Source organism: Bos grunniens, chromosome 20 (genome assembly GCF_055505025.1).
Source record: "Bos grunniens cultivar Pamir isolate PY7600 chromosome 20, Bosgru_T2T1.0, whole genome shotgun sequence".
NCBI classification, from domain to species: Eukaryota; Metazoa; Chordata; class Mammalia; order Artiodactyla; family Bovidae; genus Bos; species Bos grunniens.
The window spans coordinates 53,282,856-53,305,870 of NC_141184.1; the positions used below are offsets into that span (position 1 = coordinate 53,282,856).

The window sequence follows — 23,015 nt, forward strand, 5'->3', positions numbered from 1 at the left end:
TGAAACTGCAATACTTTGGCCACCTCATGCAAAGAGTTGACTCATTGGAAAAGACCCTGGTGCTGGGAAAGATTGAGGGCAGGAGGAGAAGGGGACGACAGAGGATGAGATGGTTGGATGGCATCACCGACTCAGAGAACATGGGTTTGGGAAGACTCTGGCAGTTGATGATGGACAGGGAGGCCTGGTGTGCTGCGATTCATGGGGTCGCAAAGAGTCGGACACAACTGAGCGACTGAACTGCACTGAAAGGATAAACAGCAGGAGGAGGGATAAATTAGGAGTATGGGATTAACAGACATATACCACTATATACAATATAGATAAACAACAAGGATTTACCGTAAAACACAGTATATTGAACTGTATTCAATATCTTGTACTAACCTATAATGGAAAAGAATCTGAAGTTGTACACCTGAAACTAACACAATATTATAAATCAACTACAGTTAAATTTTTAAAAATAAAAATATTTAACCAGTAGATATTTTTGGTCCTGTGGGCAAAAGAAAAAAAAAAGAACTTTTAAAGTTCTATTCTTAATTAGTATATAAATGATAATAGAAAATTCCCTGAATTCAGTTAAGGTCTGCTTGCTAAGCAGGATAGGTGCAAATAATGCACTCAAAAGTTGAGATTTTTATACACAGTTTCAGAAAATTAAGTATGCAGAGAGTAGCAGAGAAGCAAAACAGAAAAAAACAATATTAAAGCTCTCATTAATATCACACGCACGTACTATGATAACGTCATCGACTTCCAGATCTCTTCTACATTGGCCTCTGTCACCTGTCTGCGGTGGACAAGACGGCAAGCCGGCACCTCTCCAATAGCAATACTGTGACGCTTGTACCACATCTCAGGATTCTAATTGGGGGTGAGGGAGCGGAGAAAGACAGAAAGAGAGAACAAACATTTCAGTAGACAGTGGTATCATTTTATAAAAACGTCTTTGATTTGGTTCTTTTTAAACTTGATTTAAATAATCATTTTAATTATAAACTAACTTTCTTTGCATGGACTACAGAGTAATAAAGCATAACTCGTAAAGATCAGATCAGATCATAAATGAATAGTAAAGAATTGCCAAAGGCAATGGCACCCCACTCCAGTATTCTTGCCTGGAAAATCCCATGGACGGAGGAGCCTGGTGGGCTGCAGTCCATGGGGTCGCTAAGAGTCGGATATGACTGAGCGACTTCACTTTCCCTTTTCACTTTCCTGCATTGGAGAAGGAAATGGCAACCCACTCAAGTGTTCTTGCCTGGAGAATCCCTGGGACAGAGGAGCCTAGTGGGCTGCTGTCTGTGGGGTCACACAGAGTCGGACACGACTGAAGCGACTTAGCAGCAGCAGCAGCCAAAGAACTACAGCAATAAGAATGACATTAGCTATTTTCTCCTGTGGGAGTGCCAACTAACCAGTGAAGTAGCAGTGATAAAATTTCATTAATTCAAAATTAACTTGAGGAATATCAATCCAAATTCACACACTATTCAAATTAAGTGACTGCTTACAATAACATTAAAGTCTATTACTTTCAAAAACTCTTTAAAAAAAAAGAAAAGATCAAGTAAATACAATGTTAGATAGCAGTCCTGAGATCTTAAGACATCTGAAGAAGGCAGGAAAAACAAGAGCTCTACAAGGACATCTGGATATGACCAGGAAGAAAAACTAAAGTCCAAAGAGGTTAAGTAATTTGCTCAAACTCACACTGCTTTAACACTTCAATATTCTTAGCATCTCCCTTCTCACATTTAGGCTACTAGACAGAAGTCTTAAAACTCCCTTTTGGTAATCACAGAGAGGAACTTTTGAACTTTTAAAGGCAAAACATGTAAGAAGTCATCTACAAAGTGCTTTTTTTAATAAAAGGTTGGAAAGTTGTTCTTTGATATGGTTTTGGGGTTTGTTTTTGAGAAGTACTGAATTGCAAAAGAAACTTGAAGATCATGTGGATTTGTACTTTTTTTAAAACTATCTAAATTAGGTGTTCTCTTTTGAAGGCAGGAGTGTCAGTTGTTGCATTTGCCTAGCAAATTCATTTCCAGTTATCTTAAACAAATATTCAATTATTTATCTGTAAAGATACTGCTAATTAAATTGTTTACACATAGAACAAAAAAGTTGAAAACATGTTATAATACATATCTAACCATGAAGGACTGGATAAATATAGTACTTTACAGACAAGATGCAGATATTAAAAATTATACTGAATGTCTAATAACATTAAAAAATTGACAGAACACACTGTTCTAAGTGAAGAATATAGGCAACCAAAACAGCACAGCATGATCTCATTACAGTGTTAAAACATGCATAGCAGTGGGAGCTCAACATGTCTATGTGCCACTCCAGACAGATAGATATCCTTGCTGGGCAGGACAGGTGTGCCCCCGCAGCAGGGCATGGAGCCCCACAGCCTGCACCAGGGTGTCATGTCCCCCTCCACCCCCACAAAGCCTCATAACCAAGCAGAATTTCATGCTGATGAAGCAGCAGGCCACGAGGGGTAAGGTCTACAGCCAGCCCCCCGACATGCGCTCCCCACAGGGCTCCCTCCTGGGCCTCCCACCCCAGCAAAACCTCATGATTTCCCACCACCTGCGGCAGCGCAGTGTGTCTCTGGACAACCAGATGGGCTACATCCCAGCACCGGGTGGCATGGCCAACCTGCCCTTCTAGCAGGCCCCGTGAGGGGCTGGACCGGGGCCATATTGCAAATATGACAACCTTTAAAAAAAATGCATAGGGAAAAAATAAAAGAGTTAATATTAATTCTCTCTGGATGACATTATGAGTAATTTTTTTCTTCTGTCTCTATCTATGAACAACTCTATTAATAACAGCAATAACAATTAACAGTTTTCCAAAGTCTGTGTGCCAGGCACTCTTGTAAACACACTATAGATATGACGTCACTTGAGTCTTATAACCATCTTACCCCTGGGGGTGTTATCATCCCACTTTTACCAAAAAGAAAACTTAGATACAGACACAGCAAATGAAACAGAGAAACAAGCTTGCATAGCTAATAAACGAAAAACCAAGATTCAAACCCAGCAGTCTGCTTCCAGAGCTCTCTCTCTACCTGCTGCCTGTCAGTAAACACAAGAAACTGTTTTATTTGCTGCACCTCATTTTATTTTATATAATGGCTGGGCAAGAGAGAGGACAGGACAGAACAAAAACAAACCAACAGGCAAAGTGGAGGCAGAGATAGAAAGAGGGAAAGTAAGATAAAAAAAAAAAAAAAGGGAAGACGAACTCAAGTCCTTTAAGAAAGATGGACTGTTTCTCTGTTGACCACTAACATCATCAATCTAACGACTGCATTGAGGCCCAACCAAGGAAACAGATCCTGCTCTGCCATTTTTCCTTTGGACACTTCACAAGAAGCAGAGCCCAAGCATTAGAGGAGCTGAAACAAGCGAGGAGCTCAAACCTCCAGCACTTAATTTAAGGTTAAGGCAAGAAAAGACAAGAGCAAGGTTATCAGAAATATACAGATAATCAGGGACATGACAAGCTATGGGGGGATGGGTGATGAATCAGAGTCACTGGCAGATGACTTCAGGGTTGCTGAAAATGAGACACTAAAAATGGACGAGAGAAGAGAGAAGACACTGTCTTCTTCATTGGTGCATGAAAATGACTAATGTGCAGCTGGTCTTCCTAGAGGTTCACAGAACCACAAGAGCAGAAAAGGGAAGTTATTATATTGATGACATACATACACATTAGTTTAATATGGGGTTCTACCTGTTTTGTATAAACACCACTAGATAATCTTACAATGAAAAAACATCTGCTGAATAACCACTCTACTGATTGGGGTCATATTAGGTGTTTAAATACAAATGTTTTTTAAAAAAACAAACCTGATTTCATGGAGCTTATATTTTAATTTTCTCGAGCACAGAAACTATCAGCTAGAGCTTAATTAACTTCTCCTCATTAGTAATGAATTAAATGATCCTCAAATACCCTTTGTGCTCACTCTTTCAGAGTAGTCCCTCCTAATCACCTATCACTGCATGAGCTCTTCTGGAGGAAAAACTATATCACATTCAACTGCATCTGCAGAACCTGGCACAGTGCATGGCACACAGCAAACAATAAATGTTCACTGAATGAACAAACTAATGACTTTAAAATATGACCTCTCACCTAACTTCCAGGGCCATTACCTCCCTCTGCCTGTTAGACATTTCCATATAATATCACCTATCTTTATCATCAAGCATAATTAAAACTACATTCATCACTGTCCCTGACAAATCTGCAAGTCCACAGGGAGTCCCCATTTCTGTCACTGGTCTCACTCCTGAATTATTTCTGATAAAGGCTAAGCTGCTTAATTATTCTCTCCAAACTGAGATACAGTATAACCACATTCAATCTCATTGCCTAAAAATGTTTACAACACACCTCTGCAAATGTAGGAACTGGACATCTAGTCCTATAAGACTAAATTAACTTAAAACATGGTTGTTAGTACAATTCTTAAAAAAAAAATTGCCTATAGAAGTTTTTGTCTATATTTTATTTTTTAGCATTATCTCAATCTTAGTAGTTTTCTATTGGGGATATTTCAAGAGAAAAGTACGCCCCCAAAAAGGCAGTTTATTCTACAATGTGCTTAGGTTCTCCAAACTATACCTTTGTTCATATTATCAGAGCTCGGTCCACAATTCTCCATGTCCCAACCTTCACACTTTCAACGGGTAATAATTATAACAAAGTTCAGGAAGAGGAGACAAAAAAGGAATTGAGGAAATTACAGAATAGAAAAGAAAAGGAAATTATAAGGGAGTTTTATGAGAAACCTGCTCAGTCTAAATGTATGAAAACGGCTACCACCTATTCGGTCAAAGTGTCAATGGGTAAGAGTGAAACAACGCAAAAGCCAATCTTCTTGTGCCACCAGTCTCCCTAACCAACAAAAAACTGGACTAAGCCTAATGGTTCACAGACTTTTTCTAACTCTCCCGCTGCTAGTCCACCGGCTTCTATAACGGCACTTACCATCACAAGTGGCCTCACTGGGATGTTCTCTTGTGAAGTGCCTGGTGGGGGATCATCCCATTTTGGAAATTCAATAACATCCTTTTGATACGGGGGCCTCTTTGGATAAGGTTTCAGGGGTGAAGAAGGAGGAAATCTAAAAACCAAGAAGAAAATTTCTATTATTGCAGTCAGTGGGAAACATAGATATTTAACAGTAATCCCCACTTCTTGTACCCTTGAGAATTTATATAATTCCAAACTCTGGATAATCAATTCATACTTACATCATTACACACATCTAATTACCCAACAACATATGATTTTTAAGAAATATCCATCCATTACATCCATCAAATAACCTTTATGAAGAAAAAACAGAAGTCAAACATGTGACACATTTTAAATAAATAAACCTTGGTCTGTCACTTGATTTTCATGATTAAAGATGCTTTTAATGGAACCCTAACCCTAGAAAGTCATTTCTTTCACCCAGCTCAAAACCCTTACTGCCATCTAATTCCAGCTGAAATTTTTAGCTGATAAGTATGCAAGTAAGTTTCCCTGGTAACTCAGATGGTAAAGAATCTGCCTGCAGTGTGGGAGACGTGGGTTCAGTCCCTGGGCTGGAAAGATCCCCGAGAGGAGGGCATGGCAACCCACTCTAGTATTCTTGCCTGGAGAATCTCCATGGACAGAGGAGCCTAAAAGCTACAAGTCCACGGGGTCACAAAGAGTCAGACACGACTGAGCGACTAAGCACACGTGCACGCTGAAATTACTGATAGATAAAACTTAAGTAATACTTGCTGACGAGATGAACATTAGAACAAAAATCATTTGGCCTAATATTTATTTTCATAACTATTTCTAATAAAGATTAACCCTCCTTTCCTTGAATATCTAACACTTCACACTGAGACTGAAGCTACAGTCTCAAATTTCATCTTGGAGGAGACAGAAAGCTTCCCAGGATCCTGTGCTGCGCTTAGTCTCAGTCCAACCTTCTGAGACCCCTCAGACTGCAGCCTGCCAGGCTCCTCTGCCCACAGGGATTCTCCAGTCAGGAATACTGGAGTGGGTTGCCTTGCCCTCCTCCAGGTCCCAGTATCCTTATTCTGCCATTTATACCCCTTCTCTGCTTTTATCCACCCTAGGTATCATCACTCCATGGACAAATACATAGAAGTCTAAATACAATCTGACTCTCTTTAAACTGGTCTAGGGCATACCTCATAAACAACAACAGAGGCAATTAAATATATATTTATCTCCGAGCATCTTTTTCTGTTAGCTTGCCAGAGAAGGATATATTGTACTGCGTTGAAAAAGTAACATAAGAACTCTAGTTCTTAAAAGTTGACATAGAAATCAATAGATAAAGACTTCTATTTTTATTTTTTATTTATGTAAGCCAAACTAAAGGCTTAAAATCTTGTCCATGATATCCATAAACAAGAAATCCAAATAAAACATAAAAATACTATTCATAAGGCAACTGCAGAAATAAGGAAATTTTAAATGTCTACAGTTTGCAAGGAAAGTCTCTATCAAGGTAAACCAGAAGAATTATAAATAATAAGAGTACTGTGGAGAAACATTTCAAAAACAGTCACAACAGACTTCAAAAAGGATGACTAACACCCCACTCCAGTACTTTTGCCTAGAAAATCCCATGGACGGAGGAGCCTGGTAGGCTGCAGTCCATGGGGTCACAAAGAGTAGGACATGACTGAGCGACTTCACTTTCACTTTTCACTTTCATGCATTGGAGAAGGCAATGGCAACCCACTCCAGTGTTCTTGCCTGGAGAATCCCAGGGACGGGGGAGCCTGGTGGGCTACTGTCTATGGGGTCACACAGAGTCGGACACGACTGTAGCGACTTAGCAGCAGCAGCAGCAACAGAGAGTAGTTGAGTTCCATCTTTTGAAAAGAACACCCAAAAACCGCACTTTATTTGAAAAGTCAGTTTTGAGTAAGGAAAAAAATGAGATCTGGAAATTATTAAACTAAAGATAAATAAACTGAAAGACAGCTTAAATTTTTGGTAATCAAGTTACCAAGGCAGGTATATCCAAACAATTACAAATTATAAATTAAATGAATCTCTAAAACTGGTGAAAGTTATTCTGCTTTGTAAGTAAAGGCTGGCTTGCTGCTGCTGCTAAGTCGCATCAGTCGTGTCCGACTCTGTGCGACCCCATAGACGGCAGCCCACCAGGCTCCCCCGTCCCTGGGATTCTCCAGGCAAGAACACTGGAGTGGGTTGCCATTGCCTTCTCCAATGCATGAAAGTGAAAAGTGAAAGGGAAGTCGCTCAGTCGTGCCTGACTCTTCGCGACCCCATGGACTGCAGCCTACCAGGCTCCTCCGTCCATGGGGTTTTCCAGGCAAGAGTAGTGGAGCGGGGTGCCATTGCCTTCTCCAAAAGGCTGGCTTACCACAGTCCAATCCTATTTCTTAGAAGTCAACAATCACATCCAAAATATAGCAAGTGTGTGCACACACATGCACACAAATACACACAAACTCTCACATTCATATACATATGCATGCACGCATGCTAAGTCACTTCAGTAGTGTCCCAACTCTCTGCAACCCAATGGACTGTAGTCTGCCAGGCTCCTCTGTCCATGGGATTCTCCAGGAAAAAATACTGGAGTGGGTTGCCATGCCCTCCTCAAGGGGATCTTTTCAACCTAGGGATCAAAACTCTATCTCTTATGTCTCCTGCATTGGCAGGAGGGTTCTTTACCACTGGTGCCACCTGGGAAGCCCTGACATACATGTAATAATTCCAGGGAATTCACAGACCACCCACCTCTCAGTCCTTTAAAAATTAAACATAATCCCTACTCCCATTCCATCACTCAAATCCACTGCTTACTTCTTTTCTCCATTCCCTCACTATAGTGTGAAAAGTATAAACTTGAGTTCCAGCCTTGGCTCTCTCACAAACTGTCTGTTTGTCCTTTGGAAAGTGGGTGTCTCTAAATCATAGCCTTTTCACTTTTAAATAAAGGAATTAAATTGGATGATCCATACGTTTCCTCCTAGGTTCAAAATACGTTGCTTGTCTTCCCACGCTCAGAAAAAAAATATCATCCCTGGACCAAGGCAACCTTTCTTATGTGGAGAACTGTGACCAAAGAGATACCAGGGAGTCACCTTCTTCCCCTGCCCTGACAAGATGAGGTCTGCGCTACAACATCCGCAGCTATTAACATCAGTAGCTGATGCAGTTACCGTCATACCTGACTGGCAATCTGGCAAGAGACAAAATGCAGAAGAGCTCCCTCTAGTGGACTACTTGTATTTTGTGTATTCAAAGTTTTCAATTTCTAACATTTTAATCTTGTCATCTGGGGCTTGAAAACCTGTTAGAGATGATCTATTCAAATGTCACATTTTTCACTTAGGGAAATTAAGGCCCAAAAGAGGAACACAAGTTATTACAAGCCTCGCAGCTAACTGGCCAAGAGAGTAAATCTTGCACAAAAGATTTGCAAACCTTTTAATAAGAAAATTATAAAATTTTATTAAAAGGTATCAAAGAATTGACAGAAATATCATATTAGTGAATAAGAGGATTCAATATCATAAAATATCAATGCTCCTCATGAAGATATAAAGTTATAATGAAATTCCAACCAAAATATAAGGTTTTTCATGACACATGATAAACTGATTCTAAAATTTATATGGAAACACAAATGGCCAAACATAACTAAGACATTCATTCTTAAAGATGAAAAACAAAGTGAGGTGACTTACTCTACCAACTTTAAGCTAGTTAAGATAATATGGTAGGACAAAACTGGTGGTATGGGCCATGATTTCTCAGTTTCAGCATTACTGACATTTGGGGCTGGATGATTCTTTGCTGCAGGAGGCAGTTCTGTACATTGTACGATCCTCAGCAGTAAGCCTGGCCTCTATTCCCTAGATGCTAGTAGCTCCTTCTTCCAAGTATGACAGTATCGTCCCCTGCAGAATAACCCTCAGTTGAAAATCAGGAGTGCAAAAAGGCAATCTAAAACAAACACACACATGTTTAGAAACCTGATTTATGACAGAACAGACATTACATATCAATGAAAGAGAACTGACTGTTCAATAAAGAACTCTGATGCAATTGGTATCCATTTGGGAACAGTGAGGCTGCACCCCTGTGGCCAACATAAGTCCCAAAGATGTTTTGCAACAATACCTCCCACCTACATGCACTTCTGCAGTGTGATCCTGCCATTTCCCTAACAAGAGGTAGAGTCGATTTGAGTTAGGGTGAGCCGTCTCTAATTACTTTGATAAAAAGAAAACGGCAGAAGTGACAGCGGCAGTTCTAGGCACTAGCCTTTAATCGGCCTGAAACTTTTCTTCCTGTCTCTTGGAACCCGCGCTCATCACTCACTCTTGCAAAACTCTCTCTTGGAAACCATTCATCATGTAAGAAGTGCAACCACCCTGAGCCCAGCCCACTACCCTGTGAGATGCCTAAGTGACAGGAAAGAGGCCTGAGAAGATGAGAGTCTGCATGAAAAGAAATTGAGGTCAAGGAGCACAGAAGTTCCAGGCTTGTGGATGGGCCTCAGCAGTACCAGCTGATGTCCAACTAACCCCTTCCTAAAACCCACAAAATTACATAAAAATTACAATGATTGTTTTAAGCCACTAAGTTTGGGCATAGCTTTATTAAACAACAACAGATAACCAGAACAGTAATGTGTGGCATCAGGGCCAGGCAGTGAGTGGAGGCCTAAAGGGTCTCAGAGACACACGTTAGTGAAGGCTGGAAGAACAACGACGACGAGGTTGTTACTGGAAGATGGAGAAAGGCCCGTGTTACACAGTTACATAAAGTTCAGTTACAACTGGCACTTTCAGTAACAAGGTAAATACAAAAGGCAGGCCTGGCTAAGGAGTCTTCCAGGATGAATGGTCAAAGTGCCAACTTATTCCTTTTAGCCTTGATAACAAGATTTAGACAGAGAAAGATAAACTAGAGAAGGAACTTTTTAGCTTTTAAGCAGAATTTACAGGAACTATAAAGGAGTCATGACTTGATGATTCAAAAGTAAAGCTGTTTCTACCCCTAATCTCTCCCAGCAAAAGGTTCTCAAAGTAAAAATGGCCTTATAACAAATATCAAATTCAAGCTGTTTCTAGTATAAATTATTGTCTCAGAGTAATCACAAGTGTGTGGCTATAAAACTTTTGCTATAACCTCAGAAAGATTTAGGGCAGTACCTTATAAAGCAGCACTTTAGGAATCTTAGAGTGTTTTACCACAGCAGACTTAATAACAGAATAGAGCCTATCTCAAAGAGATTTATGAATATGACTTTTGTCTGATGGATTAAAGCACAATAAGATTCACAGAAATAGTACTAACAGAATCACCATTGGTTTCAATAGGCAGGTAGCTAGGTATGAGCAGAGAAATGGGAACAGAGGACAGGTGGCAGGAAATCATACATCTTAAAAACAGCAGGTGCCCGTGGGCAGCCAGAGAAAAGCAGGAACCTCCAAACTGACAGGAAAGCACATATTTTGGGTCATTAAGTGTCCTGGAAGCAGACAAAGAAATGTGTGGAAAGATGGGAATCTCCTGAGTCCAAACATTACCTGTTGCTCATTATGTTCCCATTACAATAAAAGCAGACTTACAGATAAGAAGTTCCCATTATGCACCAATACCATGGCACCTCTGATCTAAGCTGAAGTGAAAAGTCAAAGTGTTAGTCCCTCAGTTGTGTCCAACTCTTTGCGACTCTGGACTACAGCCCACCAGGCTCTTCTGCCCATGGAATTCTCCAAGTAAGAACACTGGAGTGGGTTGCCATTTCCTTCTCTAGGGGATCTTCCCAACCCAGGGATCAAACCTAGGTCTCCTGCATTGCAGGCAGATTCTACACCTTCTGAGCCACCAGGTAAACTAAATAAGGACAAAAATCCCTCCTCCCCTTGGGAAGATGGAGCTGGGATGAAAATCAAGGAATACAACCCCCAAACTCCTCCTTCCCCAGTGAATATTCCACCCCTTCATTTGTATGGCCCTCATAAACAACTTGCCAAAGAAACCTAGGGCAGCAGCTCCATGCCTGTCTGCTTGCTCTCCCTCTGAGAGCAGGTCCTTGCTTAAATAAACTCACTTTACTTACTTAACCTCCCTGCTTTATCTCCAAATTCTTTTGAGACAAAGAAAAGAACCTTAAATTCACCAGGAGCACATTCATCTGGACTAAACAATTTCAAATAAAAAAAAAAAAAACAACTAAGAATCTCAAGCTTTTATAAGCAGGAAGCATCTTAGAAAGCTATTCCACTGCAATCATGGACCAAAATGACTCAGAATTTAGAACTAAGAGTACAAGGGTATAGCCAGGAACCACACAGAACCCAGGAAGCAGAACTGTGACCTAATCAAGGAATAGCAGTCATGTCTCAAGTACATAATAAGTGCTACCTATGAGTTCAGTTCAGTCGCTCAGTCGTGTCCAACTCTTTGAGACCCCATGGACTGTAGCACACCAGGCTTCCCTGTCCATCACCAACTCCAGGAGCTTACTCAAACTCATGTCCATCGAATTGGTGATGCCATCCAACCATCTCATCTTCTGTCATCCCTTTCTCCTCCTGCCTTCAATCTTTCCCAGCATCAGGGTCTTTTGTAATGAGTCAGTTCTTCACATCAGGTGGCCAAAGTATTGGAGTTTCAGCTTCAGCATCAGTCCTTCCAATGAATATCCAGGATTGATTTCCTTTAGAATGGACTAGTTGGATCTCCTTGCTATCTCAAGAGTCTTCTCCAACACCACAGTTCAAAAGCATCAATTCTTCAGCATCCAGCCTTCTTTATAGTCCAACTCTCACATCCATACATGATTAATGAAAAAACCATAGCTTTGACTAAACGGACCTTTGTTGACATAGGTCAATAAACATAAATAAATTTTGAGAGTTTTGACGAAGGGGGTGAATGTAGTTTCAAAATAAATGTTTTTGTGGTCAGACTGTATTTTTCAAAGATGACCACAATAATATCTCCCATTCTTTATGCTTCTTCCACAGTGTGGCTTTGACACTCTCCATCAACAGGAGGAGGTTATTTTTCTCTACCTCTTTGAATGTGAGTGAGCCCCATAATTCTTTTGACAAATAGAACAGACAGAAGTGACACTGCGAACTCCAGGCATAGATCTTAGCTGCTTGGCAGTTTCCTCTTCTTGCCTATTGGAAATACTAGCTCTTGGGATGCTCATTCTTGGAATACACCTCTTACAAGTCAACAACCACATAAGAATAGCAACTACCCAAAGCCCATCATGCTGCAAGAAGCATAACCCATACAGAGATGTCCTAGAGGATAAAAGCTCATGTAGAAAAAGAAAGGAGCAAAGATGCACGAAGGCACCACATTTGTGAGCAGAGAAAGAAGCCATCTTGGAAGTGAATTTTCTAGCCCAACTAATGCCTTGTGGATAAGGGGCATCCTGCCAGCTGAGCTCTTTCTAAATTCTTGACACAAAAATCATGAGCTAAATAAAATGGTTGCTTTCAGCCACTAAAGTTTGGGATAAACTGTTTTTCAACAATAGAAAACCAGAATAACCCCAAATTCACACTATGAATAAGAATCATGGGCAAAACCATAAAATTTAGGGCACTGGGACTTCCCTGGTAGTCCAGTGGTTAAAAATTCACCTTCCAGTGCAGGGGATGTGGGTTCGATCCCTGGTTGGGGAACTAAGACTACTGAGCCTGCACACTCTGAAGCCCTCACATCACAACTGGAAAAGCCTGCACACCACAGCAAAGACCAAGTACAGCCAAAAAGAAAAAAACGTAGGACACAGTATAAGACAATCTCTCTCTGACCTTGGGCAATAAAGGAATTCTTTTTAAGCAAGATATAAAAACCATAGGGTACAAAAAGCCTGATACATTCATTCACATCACAATTAAAAACTTCTCTGTTTATCAAGACATCATATGGTGAAAAAAAGGGAGGTTTTATAATCTATATAACTGACAAAGGATTAATATCCAGAATACATTTTTTTAACTGCTAAGGATTTATGAGAAAAAACAAAATCCTATTGAGAAGACAAAAGACATGAAGCAGGCATTTCCAGGTATGGAATCAGGAATGATAAAGAAACATGGAGTGGGGGATAAATTAGGAGTATGGGGGATAAATTAGGAGTATGGGGTTAACAGATACATACTACCATATATAAAATAGATAACAAGATTTACTGTATACCACAAGGAACTACATTCAATATCTTGAAATAATCTATAACAGAAAAGAATTAATATATATACATATATGCTGCCGCTGCCGCTAAGTCGCTTCAGTCGTGTCTGACTCTGTGCAACCCCATAGACGGCAGCCCACCAGGCTCCCCCGTCCCTGGGATCCTCCAGGCAAGAACACTGGAGTGGGTTACCATTGCCTTCTCCAATGCATGAAAGTGAAAAGTGAAAGGGAAGTCGCTCAGTCGTGCCTGACTCTTCGCGACCCCATGGACTGCAGCCTACCAGGCTCCTCCATCCATGGGATTTTCCAGGCAAGAGTACTGGAGTTGGGTGCCATCACCTTCTCCGAATATATATGTGTGTGTATGTATATATATATATATATATATATGAAACCAAATCACTTTATTGTTGTACACCTGATACTAATACAAGATCATAAATCAACTATAATTCAATTAAAAAAAGACACTGAGAATCCCATGGACAGAGGAGCCTGGCGGGCTATGGTCCATAGGGTCGCAAAGAGTTAGACAGGACTGAAGTGACTGAGTGCAAGCACAAGCACAATCTCATTAGTAATTAACGGAATTCAAAAAAATGTCACAATAAAGTATCATTTCACTCTTAACAGATCTGCAAAAGCTAAAGTCAGTTAATAACAAATTACTTCCTACTACTGAAATAAAGGGCTTCCCTGATAGCTCAGTTGGTAAAGAATCCACCTGCAATACAGGAGACCCCAGCTCAATTCCTGAGTCAGGAAAATCTGCTGGAGAAGTGCATAAGCTACCAACTCCAGTATTCTTGGGCTTCCCTTGTGGCTCAGCTGGTAAAGAATCCTCCTGCAACGAAGGAGACCGGGGTTTGATCCCTGAGTTGGGAAGATCCCCTGGAGAAGGGAAAGGATACCCACTCCAGTATTCTGGCCTAGAGAATTCCACGGACTATATCATGGCGTCACAAAGAGTTGGACATGACTGAACGACTTTCACTGAAATAAAAATTAGCATATTCACTATGGAAAACAATTAGCACGACCTAGTAAAGTTGAACTTGCACATATGAACATACACATATCCTGTATACTAATTCCATTCCTCAGTAACTCTGAGTAACCTAAAGATACACTCACACATATGCAAGGATGCATATCCACGAATGTTCATGGCAGCATTGTTTATAAAAGCAAAAAACTCAAAATAACCCAAATCTCCACTGACAGGAGAAAAAGATTATAGAGATTATACTGATATAAGAGAACATATAACACAGCTGAGGAAATTCTAAGAACTACAATTAAGTATACCAATTGGATGAATCTCAAAAACCATGAAAAACAAAAGAACAAGTCAGAGAACATACACTCTTTGATATCTTTAATATAAAGTCCAAAACAAAGAAAAGTGTTTCAGAAACAAAAATAGTATTTAAGGAGACAAACCTAAGTGTTAAAACAATAAGCAAGCAAATGATTAATGCAGATGTCGGGATATTGAGGACCTCTCCAGAGAAGAAACTGTGGGTAATAGGTGTTTGCTTTATTATTCCTATATAAATTGTTAAAATATAGTTTATACACTCTTGCATGAGAAATGTATTTCTCAAAATTGAGGACATTCAAATAGAGCAGAACTCTCTCTAGTGGAGGGGCTCCCATCGTGGCTCAGACAGTAAAGAATCTGCCCACAATTCAGGAGACCTGGGTTACGTGCCCTGGGAAGATCCCCTGGAGAAGGGCATGGCTACCCACTCTAGTACTCTTGCCTGGAGAATTCCATGGAGGGAAGAGCCTAGTGGGCTACAGTCCATGGGGTCACAAAGAGTTGGACACAACTAAGCAACTAACACCTTCACTTTCTAATAGGCAACATTTGTCTTTATTTTAAAAACTATAAGGAATTCTCTGGCAGTCCAGTGGTTGGGATTCCTCGACTTCACTGCCAACGGCCTGGGTTTGATCCCTGGTTGAGGAGCTGGGATCCCACAGACTGTAGAGTAGGGTCAAAAAATAAACAATAAAATACAAACTACAGATTTAATCCCAAGATAATCATGGATTCCAAAATTATAAAGTCCCCTTAGAAATGATCTAGCACAGAGGCTGAGTGTGCTCGAGTCCCTCTGTGAGCAAGTCCCGTGGCGAGGCGGCCAGTCCAGCCTGAGCAGTCTGACCCTGAAGCCCTGCTGTCCTCTCCTGCCTTCTTTAGGAGGAAGCAAGTCAGTGTCACTGAACTGCGTTCTGTCGCCCTTCACCCCACAGGACTCGGTTCGAGCGCGACTGAACAAAGAGAAGAAATACAGCTCCACCCATCAGAACACCGACACAAGCTTCCCTAACCAGGAAACCTTGACAAGCCACCTGTACAAACCCACACACAGCTAGGAAAAGCCACAATAAAGAGAACTCCACAAACTGCCAGAATACAGAAAGGACACCCCAAGCTCAGCAATTTAAACAAGATGAAGAGACAGAGGAATACCCAGCAGATAAAGGAACAGGATAAATGCCCACCAAACCAAACAAAAGAGGAAGAGATAGGGAATCTACCTGATAAAGAATTCCGAATAATGATAGTGAAATTGATCCAAAATCTTGAAATTAAAATGGAATCACAGATAAATAGCTTGGAGACAAGGATTGAGAAGATGCAAGAAAGGTTTAACAAGGACCTAGAAGAAATAAAAAAGAGTCAATATATAATGAATAATGCAATAAATGAAATTAAAAACACTCTGGAGCCAACAAATAGTAGAATAACAGAGGCAGAAGATAGGATTAGTGAATTAGAAGATAGAATGGTAGAAATAAATGAATCAGAGAGAATAAAAGAAAAACAAATTAAAAGAAATGAGGACAATCTCAGAGACCTCCAGGACAATATTAAACGCTACAACATTTGAATCATAGAGGTTCCAGAAGAAGAAGACAAAAAGAAAGACCATGAGAAAATACTTGAGGAGATAATAGTTGAAAACTTCCCTAAACTGGGGAAGGAAATAATCACCCAAGTCCAAGAAACCCGGAGAATCCCAAACAGGATAAACCCAAGGCGAAACACCCCAAGACACATATTAATCAAATTAACAAAGATCAAACACAAAGAACAAATATTAAAAGCAGCAAGGGAAAAACAACAAATAACACACAAGGGGATTCCCATAAGGATAACAGCTGATCTTTCAATAGAAACTCTTCAAGCCAGGAGGGAATGGCAAGACATACTTAAAATGATGAAAGAAAATAACCTACAGCCCAGATTATTGTACCCAGCAAGGATTTCATTCAAGTATGAAGGAGAAATCAAAAGCTTCTCAGACAAGCAAAAGCTGAGAGAATTCTGCACCACCAAACCAGCTCTACAACAAATACTAAAGGATATTCTCTAGACAGGAAACACAAAAATGGTGTATAAATTCGAACCCCAAACAATAAAGTAAATGGCAACGGGATCATACTTATCAGTAATTACCTTAAACGTAAATGGGTTGAATGCCCCAACCAAAAGACAAAGACTGGCTGAATGGATACAAAAACAAGACCCCTACATATGTTGTCTACAGGAGACCCACCTCAAAACAGGGGACACATACAGACTGAAAGTGAAGGGCTGGAAAAAGATTTTCCATGCAAATAGGGACCAAAAGAAAGCAGGAGTAGCAATACTCATATCAGATAAAATAGACTTTAAAACAAAGGCTGTGAAAAGAGACAAAGAAGGTCACTACATAATGATCAAAGGATCAATCCAAGAAGAAGATATAACAATTATAAATATATATGCACCCAACACGGGAGCACCGCAGTATGTAAGACAAATGCTAACAAGTATGAAAGGAGAAATTAACAATAACACAATAATAGTGGGAGACTTTAATACCCCACTCACACCTATGGATAGATCAACTAAACAGAAAATTAACAAGGAAACACAAACTTTAAACGATACAATAGACCAGTTAGACCTAATTGATATCTATAGGACATTTCATCCCAAAACAATGAATTTCACCTTTTTCTCAAGCACACATGGAACCTTCTCCAGGATAGATCACATCCTGGGCCATAAAGCTAGCCTTGGTAAATTCAAAAAAACAGAAATCATTCCAAGCATCTTTTCTGACCACAACGCAGTAAGATTAGATCTCAATTACAGGAGAAAAACTATTAAAAATTCCAACATATGGAGGATGAACAACACCCTGCTGAATAACCAACAAATCACAGAAGAAATCAAAAAAGAAATCAAAATTTGCATAGAAACGAATGAAAATGAAAACACAACAACCCAAAACCTGTGGGACACAGTAAAAGCAGTCCTAAGGGGAAAGTTCATAGCAATACAGGCACACCTCAAGAAACAAGAAAAAAATCAAATAAATAACCTAACTCTACACCTAAAGCAACTAGAAAAGGAAGAAATGAAGAGCCCCAGGGTTAGTAGAAGGAAAGAAATCTTAAAAATTAGAGCAGAAATAAATGCAAAAGAAACAAAAGAGACCATAGCAAAAATCAACAAAGCCAAAAGCTGGTTCTTTGAAAGGATAAATAAAATTGATAAACCATTAGCCAGACTCATCAAGAAACAAAGGGAGAAAAATCAAATCAATAAAATTAGAAACGAAAATGGAGAGATCACAACAGACAACACAGAAATACAAAGGATCATAAGAGACTATTATCAACAATTATATGTCAATAAAATGGACAACGAGGAAGAAATGGACAAATTCTTAGAAAAGTACAACTTTCCAAAACTCGACCAGGAAGAAATAGAAAAATTCTTAGAAAAGTACAACTTTCCAAAACTCGACCAGGAAGAAATAGAAAACCTTAACAGACCCATCACAAGCACGGAAATTGAAACTGTAATCAAAAATCTTCCAGCAAACAAAAGCCCAGGTCCAGACGGCTTCACAGCTGAATTCTACCAAAAATTTAGAGAAGAGCTAACACCTATCCTGCTCAAACTCTTCCAGAACATTGCAGAGGAAGGTAAACGTCCAAACTCATTCTATGAGGCCACCATCACCCTAATACCAAAACCTGACAAAGATCCCACAAAAAAAGAAAACTACAGGCCAGTATCACTGATGAACATAGATGCAAAAATCCTAAACAAAATTCTAGCAATCAGAATCCAACAACATATTAAAAAGATCATACACCATGACCAAGTGGGCTTTATCCCAGGGATGCAAGGATTCTTCAATATCCGCAAATCAATCAATGTAATACACCACATTAACAAATTGAAAAACAAAAACCATATGATTATCTCAATAGATGCAGAGAAAGCCTTTGACAAAATTCAACATCCATTTATGATAAGAACTCTCCAGAAAGCAGGAATAGAAGGAACATACCTCAACATAATAAAAGCTATATATGACAAACCCACAGCAAACATTATCCTCAATGGTGAAAAATTGAAAGCATTTCCTCTAAAGTCAGGAACAAGACAAGGGTGCCCACTTTCACCATTACTATTCAACATAGTTTTGGAAGTTTTGGCCACAGCAATCAGAGCAGAAAAAGAAATAAAAGGAATCCAAATTGGAAAAGAAGAAGTAAAACTCTCACTATTTGCAGATGACATGATCCTCTACATAGAAAACCCTAAAGACTCCACCAGAAAATTACTAGAATTAATCAATGATTATAGTAAAGTTGCAGGATATAAAATCAACACACAGAAATCCCTTGCATTCCTATACACTAATAATGAGAAAACAGAAAGAGAAATTAAGGAAACAATTCCATTCACCATTGCAACGAAAAGAATAAAATACTTAGGAATATATCTACCTAAAGAAACTAAAGACCTATATATAGAAAACTATAAAACACTGGTGAAAGAAATCAAAGAGGACACTAATAGATGGAGAAATATACCATGTTCATGGATTGGAAGACTCAATATAGTGAAAATGAATATACTACCCAAAAGCAATTTATAGATTCAATGCAATCCCTATAAGCTACCAACAGTATTCTTCACAGAGCTAGAACAAATAATTTCACAATTTGTATGGAAATACAAAAAACCTCGAATAGCCAAAGCGATCTTGAGAAAGAAGAATGGAACTGGAGGAATCAACCTACCTGACTTCAGGCTCTACTACAAAGCCACAGTTATCAAGACAGTATGGTACTGGCACAAAGACAGAAATATAGATCAACGGAACAAAAAAGAAAGCCCAGAGATAAATCCACGCACATATGGACACCTTATCTTTGACAAAGGAGGCAAGAATATACAATGGATTAAAGACAATCTCTTTAACAAGTAGTGCTGGGAAATCTGGTCAACCACTTGTAAAAGAATGAAACTAGAACACTTTCTAACACCATATACAAAAATAAACTCAAAATGGATTAAAGATCTCAATGTAAGACCAGAAACTATAAAACTCCTAGAGGAGAACATAGGCAAAACACTCTCTGACATACATCACAGCAGGATCCTCTATGACCCACCTCCCAGAATATTGGAAATAAAAGCAAAAATAAACAAATGGGACCTAATTAAACTTAAAAGCTTCCGCACATCAAAGGAAACTATTAGCAAGGTGAAAAGACAGCCTTCAGAATGGGAGAAAATAATAGCAAATGAAGCAACTGACAAAGAACTAATCTCAAAAATATACAAGCAACTCCTCCAGCTCAACTCCAGAAAAATAAATGACCCAATCAAAAAATGGGCCAAAGAACTAAATAGACATTTCTCCAAAGAAGACATACAGATGGCTAACAAACACATGAAAAGATGCTCAACATCACTCATTATCAGAGAAATACAAATCAAAACCACTATGAGATACCATTTCACTCCAGTCAGAATGGCTGCGATCCAAAAGTCTACAAATAATAAATGCTGGAGAGGGTGTGGAGAAAAGGGAACCCTCTTACACTGTTGGTGGGAATGCAAACTAGTACAGCCACTATGGAGAACAGTGGGGAGATTACTTAAAAAACTGGAAATAGAACTGCCTTATGATCCAGCAATCCCACTGCTGGGCATACACACTGAGGAAACCAGAAGGGAAAGAGACACGTGTACCCCAATGTTCATCGCAGCACTGTTTATAATAGCCAGGACATGGAAGCAACCTAGATGTCCATCAGCAGATGAATGGATAAGAAAGCTGTGGTACATATACACAATGGAGTATTACTCAGCCATTAAAAAGAATACATTTGAATCAGTTCTAATGAGGTGGATGAAACTGGAGCCTATTATACAGAGTGAAGTAAGCCAGAAGGACAAACACCAATACAGTATACTAACACATATATATGGAATTTAGAAAGATGGTAACGATAACCCTGTATATGAGACAGCAAAAGAGACACTGATGTATAGAACAGGCTTATGGACTCTGTGGGAGAGGGAGAGGGTGGCAAGATTTGGGAGAATGGCATTGAAACATGTGAAATGTCATGTATGAAACGAGATGCCAGTCCAGGTTCAATGCACGATGCTGGATGCTTGGGACTGGTGCACTGGGACGACCCAGAGGGATGGTATGGGGAGGGAGGAGGGAGGAGGGTTCAGGATGGATTTTCTTTTAAAAATAAATAAAATAAAAATAAAAAAAAAGAAATGATCTAGCACAAACTCCATATCTGTACACTGAAAAATCTGAAGCAAGAAAAGGAACTAACCACAGTTAATCATTCAACTAACCAACGCAGGTCTCCTACTGCTGCCTCAGTTGCCAAATACTAGTTGGAAAAAAGCAATTAAATAATAATCCATACCCAAACTACTATCCTTTGACAAGTGTACTCTAAATAAAATCAAATTTATTACCTAATCAATCAATCAACATTCCAGGGCATCTGAACACTAAGGAAAACAATTTATAAATCTTAATAAATCTGATTCATAAATGACAGGAGATGGAATGACTTAAAGTGCTTTCCACAATACATGCTAAAAATTTTCCTTTAGCATCTGCAGAAATCTGCAGCATCCCCAGCTTTTACCCTTTGCCTTAGTAGCCTGAAGCCTTTGTATAAAAAAGCCAGCCCAGTAGTGATTATTACAGGAGCTGATCTCTCCAAGACCACTGTTTCCCAGAAACCCGTAGGTTAGGCAAATTTACAGTATTTTGCTGGGTTTCACTATGCTCTATAAACCCATTCAACATATTTTTTGAGCCCAATAACAGTATATAGTCCTGTATCACTTAAATCCTGAAAAACTACCAATGATTACATCCCACGATTCTGCTTAAATGTGTAGCAGGAACTAAAAGTATTTGAGGGAAGGAGGAGATATACAGGCTTCCTTGATAGCTCAGTTGGTAAAGAATCTGCCTGCAATGCAGGAGACCGAGTTCGATTCCTGGGTCAGGAAGATCTGCTGGAGAAGGGATAGGCTACCCACTCCAGTATTTTTGGGCTTCCCTTGTGGCTCAGCTGGTACAGAATCCACTGGCAATGTGAGAGACCTAGATTCAATCCCTGGGTTAGGAAGATCCCCTGGAAAAGGGAAAGGCTACCCACTCTAGTATTTTGGCCTGGAGAATTCCAGGAGAGAATTCCAGGAGAGATGAAGCTGGAAAAAGTTATTTGATACACTAAGGAATTCTGAACTATAAGCTCAGAAATTATTCCGCATTCTGTATGAATAAAGATTCCAACATAAGTAAATGACCAAATGAGTATTCTTAAGGAGGGGAGAGACATGATCTGATCTGAAAGAAATTCTTGATTTAGATTAGCAATAACTATTTAGAAAATAAATTCCATTTACAACAGAATAAAATATATTAAATATTGATGATAAAAAATAAAGAAATGCACAAGTTTTCTACAGGGAAAACTACCACTATTTATAACAGCACACAAAAAAAATGAACTACTTAGATCTAAATCTAACAAAATTTGTGAAGTCTGTATATTTAAAGCTATAAACACTGCTGAGAGATTTAAAACCTAAATAAACTGAGAGATATACCATGGTAATTTAGAAGACTCAATTTTGTTATCAAAAATCCCCAAACTGACCTACAGATTCCACACAATTTCATTCCAAAATCTCAAAAAGAAATTTTTCCAAAAATAAACAATTTGATTCTAAAATGTATATGAAAAGGCAGGGAGGAGCCAAGATGGCGGAGGAGTAGGACAGGGAGAACACTTTCTCCCCCACAAATTCATCAAAAGAGCATTTAAACGTCGAGTAAATTCCACAAAACAACTTCTGAATGCCGGCAGAGGACATCAGGCACCCAGAAAAGCAATCCAACTCTTCGAAAGGAGGTAGGAAAAAATATAAAAGACAAAAAAAGAGACAAAAGAGGGAGGGACGGAGCTCCGTCCCGGGAAGGGAGTCTTAAAAAGAGAGAAGTTTCCAAACACCAGGAAACCTTCTCACTGCCGAATCTGTGCCGAGCTTTGGAAGCACAGAGGGCAACGTAACAGGAAGAAAAAATAAATAAACAATTAAAACTCGAAGATTGCGAGTCCTACGGTAACTCCCCCAGTGGAGAAGCAGCGCAGACGCCTGCAGGCGCCATTAACAAGCGGGGGCTGGGCAGGGAGGCGCAGCGCGGGCTGCATCGCTTAGAGTAAGAATCTGGCCTGAATACCCTGAGCACTATCTGAGCGAAATAATTTGGGCTAACAAACCAGACTGTGGGATATCTACTACGCGAAAAGCCAGCCCCAACCTAAGACCGCCAGGCCCGTGCACGGAACAAAGAATTGAACAGAGATAGCCG

The 23,015-nt window shown here is 39.6% G+C and overlaps 1 protein-coding gene across 6 annotated transcripts in view; it reads right to left on the reverse strand.

Moving 5' to 3' along the window:
- DEPDC1B (DEP domain containing 1B) overlaps positions 1–23,015 on the reverse strand; it is a 104,026-nt gene that overhangs the window by 47,085 nt on the left and 33,926 nt on the right. For 4 of the 6 annotated variants that reach the window (XM_086361855.1, XM_086361858.1, XM_086361859.1 and 1 more), the window contains exons 3-5: positions 5,038–5,173; positions 2,614–2,742; positions 743–870 (exon numbers count right to left, since the gene is read on the reverse strand). In XM_086361855.1, the coding sequence (XP_086217981.1) occupies positions 743–870; positions 2,614–2,742; positions 5,038–5,173 (393 nt within the window). The remainder of the gene's footprint in view (positions 1–742; positions 871–2,613; positions 2,743–5,037; positions 5,174–23,015) is intronic. The other 2 variants (XM_086361856.1, XM_086361857.1) reach the window with 1 other exon arrangement.